This window comes from Carassius auratus, unplaced genomic scaffold (genome assembly GCF_003368295.1).
Source record: "Carassius auratus strain Wakin unplaced genomic scaffold, ASM336829v1 scaf_tig00214278, whole genome shotgun sequence".
In the NCBI taxonomy this organism is placed as follows: Eukaryota; Metazoa; Chordata; class Actinopteri; order Cypriniformes; family Cyprinidae; genus Carassius; species Carassius auratus.
The window spans coordinates 57,048-66,978 of record NW_020527590.1 but is presented as its reverse complement, the minus strand read 5'-3'; the positions used below and the strand labels follow the sequence as shown (position 1 = coordinate 66,978).

The window sequence follows — 9,931 nt, the reverse complement described above, 5'->3', positions numbered from 1 at the left end:
TTGGCACTTAAAGGAATTGCTGTTGGGAGCTATACCTTTGCCAGAAATTACAGAAATTTTTTTTTTCGTATGACTGCTTCATTCTGTGAGGTCTTCATTCATATACAACACTTATCTGAATTTACCTCACGTGCAATTTTGTATGTTTTATATATAACCCAATACAAGACATAAATGAGATTTGTAATCATCCAAAGGTCAAAAATATGCTTATTGTTGAATGAATAATGCAACAAACATAAATGAAGAAAAATCAGTGCTGCCCTCGAATCATTTCAGGAAATTAACATGTGTTGCATCATCAGTAGGACATTTTCAATTCCCCAAAACTGTCCAAGGTCTTGTGCAGTGCGTCTTGCGATTGGCCGGTTGTCATCTTTTGCTGTCACATGAGCAAGACGATGATGTAGATGAGCAGCAGGCAGATGAGGATGAGGGAGAAGTTGATGATGAGATCTTGTAGGTTACGTTTGGTCTGTGGGTTCACTTCGATGTTGGACGCCCTCCGGATGGCTGAGCGTGCCATGTGCTGCACCCTCTCCATCCTGATGAAGACTGTAGACTAGCGGCAGTGAGAGGAATGGACGGATGGAGATGGTGGTGCTGTTATGTTCTTGTGGTGCCTTATGGTGAAAATTAAAGAAATTATTCTTTGTGTCTTAGACATAAAAATATAACAGGTGATCACACTTGGATTTATTTATAGTAAATCTGTTCTGATTCTGATGTGCATGGCTCAGTCTTTATATATAAATCTCTGATGTAGGCTATGTTGCCCTCTACAGTGGGATGCTTTTTTTTTTACCTTTCAGGTTGTGATGTTGCATCCATGCCCATAATTCTACATTACTGTACTTATTTATTTATTTATTTGTATTTATGACAACATAAAATTAAAAGACCTGATGAAACTGATACATCAGGTACCACAAAAATATTTACTACTATTTTCTGTTTGCTATAGAGAGATGTTTGGAAGCCCATTTCCACCACTAAATAAAAAATAAGACAAGGTAATTTTGACTTTTTATCTCAAAATTCAGAATTTTTGTCCTCATTATTGCAAGTTTATATCTCGCAATTCTGATTTTATAACTTGCAATAAAAAAAACATGCAGAATTGTGAATTTATATCTTTCATTTTGACTTTATAACTCAAAATTGTGAGAGAAAATGTTGCAATTACCTTGTTTTATTATTATTCAGTAGCGGAAACAGGCTTCCATAGTGATGTGTAACACTCTAAAAAGTACATAATTTATCATATACAAGCAAATTAAATATGTTAAAAACGTTTTACTTATTTATTGGACTATAGAATATAGTTGTTATTGTATAATTATGTATTTGTGTGTGTGTGTGTGTGTAAAAATGTGTAAAAATGCTTAATGTTTTTATCTTATTAGTAATAATTTATTAGTATATTTATTTACGTATTAAATTACATATAATATATTTTATTTATTTATTTATTTATAAATAAAGACATACACTGTATTTATTTATTTAAAGGATAAAGCATTTTCATGTAATCCATTAACAAATACATGCAGAGTAATTAAAAATACTGCATCAAAATAATCCATGTTCAGTAGATATTGTGCAAATTCAGAATTTTCTTTATAAGGGGTTCTTTAATAATAAAAACAACAACAATAGGAATCTTACAATTGTTATTAAATTCTTTTTATTAATAGCATGCATTTGTCTTGCATATTTGCCTTTGTTCCGAAGTGATGTGATGAGCATGAACACTCTGTAGTGGCACTCAGAGTTCAGAAAGTAGTGACTCTTACCCTCTTTAGGGCACTCATGTTAAAAGCTGTGAATGACACGCATTTGTGAGTGACGGCCACTTGTCTAACCGCTCAAGCTATTCTCTTATCGGCCGTCTGCAGATACATGTGCTCAGTATTTCCAGACTTTGCCAAAAGTTCACGTACAGTCAGTCGAGTCACTCTAAATGTCATCACAAGTTCAAGTAATTCCAAGTAAGACATTCTTTTATTATTTTCCAGGAACAGCATTCCTATTAACTGAGTTAATTGACCGAGAGACGAGAAGTCGTTGTTTATCCGTCTCTCTATCTTACTTATCTAGCCTCAGGAAAAGAGCATTTTAGATGAGAAACTTCAGCATATCATGGTGCTATATAGTGTATTAAGATTGAACTAGATTTAAGAGACCCCATATCGCTATTAGCCCCTCGAGGACGGCACTTAAGTTGCTCTACTGTATGTGGACAGGATAAACAAAATCAGCAAGATGATAAAAATAAAAATATCTCAGCAAAAGTGGAGACTTATGAACTTGATTTCATTTTAAAGGCTTCAAAAAACTGTTTTAATCAGGAGAGGCCCTGCATTCCAGTCCTGTGATCCAAAGACAATAATAACTGTTTAGCTGGAAAGTAAACACTAGCATTTGTGATCAGCTGTATTGAAGTTTAACAAAAGCCCACTAGATTTGCCTTCTATTCAGTTTCAAAAGACTATACAACTTTACTCTGTACTGGTTGTATAGTAAAAAATAAATAAAACATCAAAGCACATTTAGATTTATTCCTGTGAACGTATGTTATAGTTCATCAAATTATTGTTTGACTTTGACCGACTGTTTTCGGTTCGCTGATTTGCATGAAAGCAAATTTTATGAAAGTGGTGTTTCAGTTCAGGATGCAAATGTGCTTTTGGTGTTCTTTCTAGACAGCTCATCCTCTGTGTCCTTCAAGTGTGATGTTTTCAAATTCTCTTTCACTATTTTCTGATGTAAACTGCGTGCAATGTCTAGGAAATCGTAATGTTTTAATATTAAAGCTAATATTTGGATATTATTTTACTCAAGTAGCTGTGATAATTTCATTCGAGGGCTGTTAAGCTTAAGATTTAATTGATTAAAAGCCTTTTTCTTACCCGTTAAACAGCAGCCGAAAGAGGAAGCAGTCCTTTCAGATAAAAGCTAAAGTGTGAAGAGCAGGAGAATGTTGGATGTAGACACACAGGCTCTCAGGACTCGCTACAAAGTTTATAGGAGGGACTGAAAGGGGTGGGGAAAACAAACAGGGGGGCGGTAGAGCACACAGAGTGCATCCCTATCTCACAACCCGGTATCACGACAAGACGTGAAATAATCACGTTGGTCCACTTTGGAAAACGTGTAGATGTCACAGTTTAACAACCTCAGACGTGAATCTTACACGTTTGCGTTAACACGTTCCCGTGGAGAAATACCCGGATGTTCACTTATTTTACTCGCCATTGCTGTAAGCTCTGCCATAACGATCTATTTTAGTTTTCATTAAATCGAGAAAAATGGCATTCTGTTGTATTGAAGACCACTGAGCAATTTTCTATTTAATTATTTAATATGTATAAACAATATTTTCAAGGTGAAAAGCATTCATTTGCCTTGTTCCATGCCGAAAAAACGTCTCAATGTCACATTTTTATTGAAGTAATGAGTAAAACGTCTATTTTTCTTGCTTCCCCCAGCTCCTCGTTTAGGTGAAAGCTAAACAATGTGTTATATCGACGTTAAACCATGTTAACCATAACCAGCAAAATATATTTTTTGCTGTGTATGGTAGAATACATTAATAGTGGATACCCTTGCCAAACGTGAGAACTACACGACAGAAAAAAAAATACCCGAACGCATCACGTGACGTCACCGTAATTTGCTAAAGTTTAATTTAAAGAAAACAAAACACTGAAATAACGTCACTGGAGTAATACTCTCAAATGTGAAATTTGCATGTTTTTTTTCAGCTGTGGAAATTCGGGGAAAATATCCGTTAATGCACGTTAATGATCCGCTTGCAACTAACGTTAGACATTCTCCTTACAAGTAGGTGGCGGTAATGCGCAAAATCGATGCGAGATTGCGTATCGCCAAATAAAGGCTCAATAAAGGCAGAACAAGAGGACTTCCTCCTCTTCGGACTTCATTAAGCAGGTAAGAGAGGCGTATTAATATAAGAGGCGTTGACAACAATATATACTAAAATGTAATTATATAAGGGCTATTGTCATTTGCGATATTAATATATATAATAACTTATTTAATATTTTTATGGTGTTCTTTGGTCACTCAGTAAATGTCTTAATTTTCCAATAGACTTTTAACGTCAGCAATTTAGTTGTCTTTAGTTGCAATTAAGATGGCTGAGCAGGACATTGGTGCAGCAGAGGATGCTATGTTCCATGCAGACCTGCTTTTGGCTCAAATGAAAGTGAGTATCTTTAGTTATACAGCTCAATTTGCAAATGAATGGGATTCATACAGTGAGTAAAAATGGGAGAAAACCCACTGCTGATGTGTTTACATGTAATGTTGATTTTCTCTGGTGCAAGGAAAAACAAGATGAGAAAAGTGCACCCCCTAACCGGGAGAGTAAATTTCAGTGGATTGAGAGAGACTGTGAAGGTCGTCCACTGCTGAAAAGAAAGAGCAGAAGCGGAAAAACGCGTATGCGTTCTTCAGCTACAGGTTGGTCGTCATCTGTATCCTACTGTATATTCTGAATAGGTGTGTGTGGAGCCAGGCTAGGTTGGTCTATGTCTTCTCTGGTTAAATCACCTGTAAATATAGCCTATAACTTCACTGCTTTTGATTGTTACATTCCCCACACATTCCAGGATGCCTATGCCCCCTTGCAAGTAATGTTTCCAAACAAACTTAGTCTGACCATTGCATCAAGGAGTGATGCAGTAACATTACAGTACAGTAGTTCTTTTTCTTTCTGGTAGAGTGTTATGTCTGATTTACTTACATGCACCAAACTGCAAAAGTATTTAAGGGAGACTTTACCCCAATATCTTTCAGTCCTGAATCCTTGTGACCCAGCTGAGGAGGTATCCATGGTGACAGAACAAAACATGTCTCAACACTTACTTGGTAGGATGACTCCATATTGACATTTTTTAATCAAATGAACCGTGTAAAATTATTGTTACTTCACTATATTGTAGCCAAGTAGTTTAATCTTTCCAGAACCACAATGGGGTCTTTGTAGAATCCATAAGGAGCTTTTTTTCATGTCCCTCTTTCAGACAGTGAGATGCAGAAACTGCAGGAGATTCTGGCAACAACTGTTGAAGCTTCAGATGGTCCTCCTTCAACATCATCATCATGGAGCTTGTGACAGTCTGCAGCCCAAGATGAGTGGCAGAAAGCAAGGCCCTACCACCTGGACTGCTTGTTGTTCTCCAGGGTGGTCAAGGAAAATAAATGCAGTCAGTGCTCATCTCCTGCCATTATTCGTTGCAGAGACTGCATGCCTGAAGAGTGGCTGTGTATGGAGTGTGATATAATTTGCCACAAAAAACTGGTACTCCATAACAGGGAGTCGTGCATTGATGGATTTTACCGGCCCATTCCGCCAACGGTGTGCTGTGTGAAAGAAAATGGCAGATGTACATTAAAAAATCAAGGTACTGCTCTGATTAGTGTGTGTGTGTTGTAGTATTTACATTTCTCAATCAGACAATCCTTTAAGCTCTTTTCAAAATTTCTGCAATTTCTTTTTAGTTCGGCTGTTGCCTACAGTGAGACCTGACCGACTGTGCACCTGTGACCCAACAAACATCACAGAATCTGCTGGAAGAGTAACTATTTTGGTTTGCATAAATGGTAGGTAGGCTTTATTTTTTGGTTTTGCAGTTAAGGGTCACAAGATATTCATACGTTTGATTCTTTTTAGGTCGTTATGACTTGTACTTGCCCAATTTGGCGTGCAGAGTGTGTCTATCACAATGGACACCTGACAGAAGCGACCTCATAAGAAGTGGGTATTGGCCAGCATCTGTAAATTCTGAAACATTGTTTTCAGTGGATGTATTCAGCACATTTGAGGAGATGAAAACCGTTGCTCCGGGTTTGTCAAGACAAGGCTTTTTGCGGTTGTTAGAGCAGAGGACAGAGCAGTTTGGAAGGGTATGTTCTGTGTGGATGAAGATTTCCTTAATTAGAGACCATTGGCTATTTCATTTTACTTTTCTCTTAACTTTTTGCACATTTACAGAGCGGTAAAATACATGGAGATGCATTTCAAAGGAGCTTTGTGGAATACACTTTCTGCCAGTTTTTATGTGAGAAAATGGCAAATGTGGAGCACTTCACCTGCCCAGCATGTACACCCAACATGCTTGCGGTTTCTGCAGACGGCAACAGAAAACTGTACAGGTTTCAACACTCTAAAGGGTAATGCAAGGCAAGATGCCACACTACATGGCTTTGCTGTACAGTATACACTGCACAACATCACTCTGTGACAGGGGCACTACATCATAGTAGCTCATGTTATCACAACACAGACGCTTCTATTTCTAATGAGATAATTATTCAAAGTTCCATGATCTGCTGTACTTGTTTCTGCTTCCTCCCTGGTTTCCTCTTTTGCTGTCATTGGCCATTACTCTGCACCATTTTATAGAATTGTCATACATCACCACACTACAACAACATGACACATTTGATACCAGATATAAATATTAATTTGCCACACTTTAAAATCCAGTACGAAGAACCATGTGGTGATAATTTTGTATTTTGCAGCTGTGCGCCTTGCTTAAGTTGTTTTACAACTTTTAAAACCTACTGAACAAATGGTTTCTGCCACTGAATATGCCTTTTTTCTGCTTTCATTGAGGTCAGAGGAACCATACTTTGAGGGCATCTTCATTGCCAAAGATGTGGACGTATCCTCTTTCGTTGAAGAAATCAGGAGTAAAGCGAAAAGTGTTAGTAATTCAGAATTTGTAGCCCTGCTGTGTAAATGCAGTATTTTTGCCATCTAATATATCTATAATTTTTTTTCATGCAGACTCCAGGAAAAGGCACTTGTGGTGCTACTCAGTGGTCTGCTGCCAGGGAGACTGCCAGAAGAGCTAGCAAACTTGATGAAGAGGGTCTTGAGGTAGCTGTTTGCAGGCATGGGGTGATATTAAAGGGTCTCAACATGTACAGGGGGGAGATCTTTGCGTATCCCCTATTCCTGCAGAAGGAGCTTCAGGCAGCCACAAACATACATTTCTACTGCACTGACATCTCATGCAAGTACTGGCCCTATCTTCAGAAGATGTCAGTCTCTATGCCTGAACTGAGCCCTCTTCTTCAAATGAGACCATTTCTGTCAGTCATGCACGCCAAGGCCCATTCAACTAAGTGTGAGGTATTGTCTTTATTATACTATTTACTATTTTTATTTAATTTAATTATTGATAATGGGAATGCACAATTTATGTCTTTGCAAAACTGAGATTGGTGCATCCCTAACCAATAACTTTTTCACACATTTGTTTGATTGTCTGGAGTGGTAGGAATCAGGAGGGTGCTGGCGCAACTGCAGGGGAAGAGGTGGAAATGGTGAACAGTTTCCTCTCTCGTTGTGCTCTCACAACGAAGTTCATGACCAAATCTGGTATGTGATTCTCCTTTATTACATTAATACAAATGTTTTGTTCTTTCAGCTATTCTTTCATTAGTCTTTCATTCTTTATACAAAAATACAGAAGAGAAACCTTTATTTTAATTAAATTTGAATAGGCCGTCCAGTAACATTTGAATATGTTTTCTAAAAGCTCGCAATGACATGCTGACTGTACATGCAATTGGGTGGAATAGACGCAAGCATGATGGCCTTCATCTTGCATTGTCCAACAGATATGTCAAGGTATTGACCATATTACACAGAATTAATCTGGTCCAAGATGGCAAAGGCAATTGTTTGTTTGCATTTTTATTGGAAGACCGTCCGAAAGGCTGAGGCTGAGTCCCAGAGGCTGGAGAACTTGAGCCGTGAACTTGGGTGTCCTGAGAACATGGTCCAGCAGTGGGTACATGACGTCAGACAGTGGGCCACTGATGGTACAGTATTGACGTTATAAATAATAGGCTGTTTACAGTTACAGCATAGTGTGCTCGACAGTGTTGAGGACGTGTTACTGTAATTACATTACTTTATTTTGTAACACATTACGTTCCTAAATGAATATCATATTTAAGGTGTTTTAGCCACTGTTGCAAACTGCACATACAGCATAGTGCTAATGGATATAGTGCCATTGATGCACTGTCAGGTAGATTTTATCAGAAATGTAAATTGACCTTTCCAAAGTGGTTATTTATTCATGCTTTTGTCTCCTCCCAAGATTCTATAGATGTCAGACAGGATGACCAACATATCCTTCAGCGGTCGATAGAGCACATATGTATGGGTGTCTATCAAAAAAAAGCAAGCCTTTATAATCAGACAGGTATGTTGTTGAATTATCTAATTTATTTACAAGACTTGTGAATCTCTTGTCTAGATTTTATGTTTCTGTCATGTGTTTGGAAATTATAGACAGCAACAAGATTCGACAAATGCGGCGACGGAAACTGGTGGAAGAGAAAAGGAAACTCTTTGAAGCAATCAAACGATACAATGAGCAGGTGCCAGAGAAGGAGGGCATAACTGAGCAGATGGTGGAGAGCCGACTCTCTATGGTGGGCCATGGCAGTGGGGAGGACAGTCTAATATGGCCATGGGAGGTTCACAGCACTGGTATGGAACAACTTCTGTGAGGGAGAGGGATTACATTGAGCAAACAGATGTTGACGCAGCTTAATGGGCATGTATGCTATACAACTATATTGCAGCTTACAGGTCAATCCTGTTGACTGGCTCATTTGTATGACTTTAGAATCCACAAACATCCTCACTAAGAAGAAGATTTTCGATGCATACATGTCAAAGATGCGGCTGCAAGAAGAGAAGATCCTAATTCTTAGCGAGATGAGACAGCACTGCACCTACCTCAGAGGGCTGGCTGATGGCATTAGGAAGCTGATTGCAGAAATGTCTGGAGGAAACCGTGGTAAGAACATGGGGTTAACACTGAAGTGCCGTTTTTATTATTTATTTATTACTTATTCTTATTATTTATCTATTTATTTATCTACTTGAACTTTGGTTGCTGCTTAGTCTATGTATTGTGGCCTGTGTATTTTTTGTTTTGGTGCCCAAATGCAATATGATGTCATTGACAGTGTTTCTGAATGCTTGATTAAGTGTTGTCTTGTTGATATGACTGGTAGGCTAAAATTGAATTGCCCTACGGGGATAAATAAAGTTAACTGAATTGAATGTTACAATGCTGTTCAGATATGGAAATGTATGTTGGCTATCTTAACTGGGTCAAGTTAAGGGTCTAAACAGGTAAGAATTAATGTGTGCCTTTTTCATTTTATATTTCCTCCTAGGCAGTTTAACTGACGAGGGGCATTGTGGGCTACAGTGTCTTCTACAGGAAAGGCTTGCTGATGTGGAGGAGAAGATTAAAGTCGTTTCCTCAAGATACAGCTTGGCTTTAGGACCTCTATTCCCTGAAGACTGGTCTGAGGAGATACCGGAGATACCGGATGAGAATAAAGGACTTGAATACGAGAGCTCAGAGTACAGTGATTTGGAAGATGTCTAACTAATTTGTGAATTGACATGTGTTTTTGCATTTGCTTGCCGGTTTTTTTTTTTTTTTTTTTGGAGGGTGTGGTTTTGGACATACCCTTTTTCAATAGATAGTCTCCCTTATTTAATTTACATAAATACCATTGCCTTTATTGTGATGAATAAACTAGCAAAATTATTTCTGTGTCAGATGAAGAGTCCCCACCCACCAGCCCTGTAACTGATCAAATTAATGTACTTGGTACTAACTCTATAAATAAAAGCTGACGTATAGTGATCTTTCTGCTGTTATTCTTTATCTGCTTTGTATGCTAGGCTTTATTGTTCCTGCTGCACCACATTCTCACACAGTCTCTCATAGTCTGACAGTTAGTTGTTGAATGACTACCTCCAAGACTACTTTATGGATATTATAGCAACTACAAACCCTATTCCATAAAAAGTAAGTTGTGAGTAAAAAAGGAATGGAATAATTTACAAATC

General features: G+C 37.9%; 2 protein-coding genes across 7 annotated transcripts; one reads left to right on the top strand and one right to left on the bottom strand.

Moving 5' to 3' along the window:
• Positions 1 to 136: 136 nt before the first annotated feature.
• On the bottom strand, positions 137 to 3,044 carry LOC113091735 (cardiac phospholamban-like). The gene is made up of 2 exons (XM_026257360.1): positions 2,913 to 3,044; positions 137 to 623 (listed from the first exon to the last, which is right to left on the bottom strand). Exon 2 carries the CDS (start codon positions 542 to 544, stop codon positions 386 to 388), a length of 159 nt encoding a protein of 52 aa, XP_026113145.1. The 5' UTR covers positions 545 to 623; positions 2,913 to 3,044; the 3' UTR covers positions 137 to 385.
• A 102-nt stretch (positions 3,045 to 3,146) lies between these two features.
• Positions 3,147 to 9,725, top strand: LOC113091734 (uncharacterized). Of its 6 annotated transcripts, none has more exons than XM_026257355.1 (17): positions 3,147 to 3,954; positions 4,149 to 4,231; positions 4,353 to 4,488; positions 4,825 to 4,896; positions 5,052 to 5,432; positions 5,530 to 5,631; positions 5,702 to 5,934; positions 6,023 to 6,201; positions 6,650 to 6,740; positions 6,824 to 7,171; positions 7,303 to 7,420; positions 7,581 to 7,672; positions 7,749 to 7,866; positions 8,151 to 8,255; positions 8,345 to 8,545; positions 8,685 to 8,858; positions 9,244 to 9,725. In XM_026257355.1, the coding sequence occupies exons 5-17, from the start codon at positions 5,276 to 5,278 to the stop codon at positions 9,459 to 9,461; spliced, it is 2,136 nt and encodes a 711-aa protein (XP_026113140.1). In that variant the 5' UTR covers positions 3,147 to 3,954; positions 4,149 to 4,231; positions 4,353 to 4,488; positions 4,825 to 4,896; positions 5,052 to 5,275; the 3' UTR covers positions 9,462 to 9,725. The 6 variants fall into 6 exon arrangements, with proteins under 6 accessions (XP_026113140.1, XP_026113138.1, XP_026113139.1 ...); XM_026257353.1 differs by having other exon boundaries at positions 4,117 to 4,231; XM_026257354.1 differs by having other exon boundaries at positions 3,931 to 3,954; positions 4,139 to 4,231.
• The last annotated feature ends 206 nt before the right edge of the window (positions 9,726 to 9,931 follow it).

Excerpts from the sequence above, each read along its gene's own strand:
- LOC113091735 (XM_026257360.1), bottom strand. The coding sequence starts at position 544 with ATGGAGAGGGTGCAGCACATGGCACGCTCAGCCATCCGGAGGGCGTCC.
- LOC113091734 (XM_026257355.1), top strand. The coding sequence starts at position 5,276 with ATGCCTGAAGAGTGGCTGTGTATGGAGTGTGATATAATTTGCCACAAA. Across the intron at positions 6,202-6,649 it reads AGGTTTCAACACTCTAAAGG|GTCAGAGGAACCATACTTTG; the intron begins GTAATGCAAGGC and ends GCTTTCATTGAG. Across the intron at positions 7,673-7,748 it reads TGTCCAACAGATATGTCAAG|ACCGTCCGAAAGGCTGAGGC; the intron begins GTATTGACCATA and ends TTTTATTGGAAG.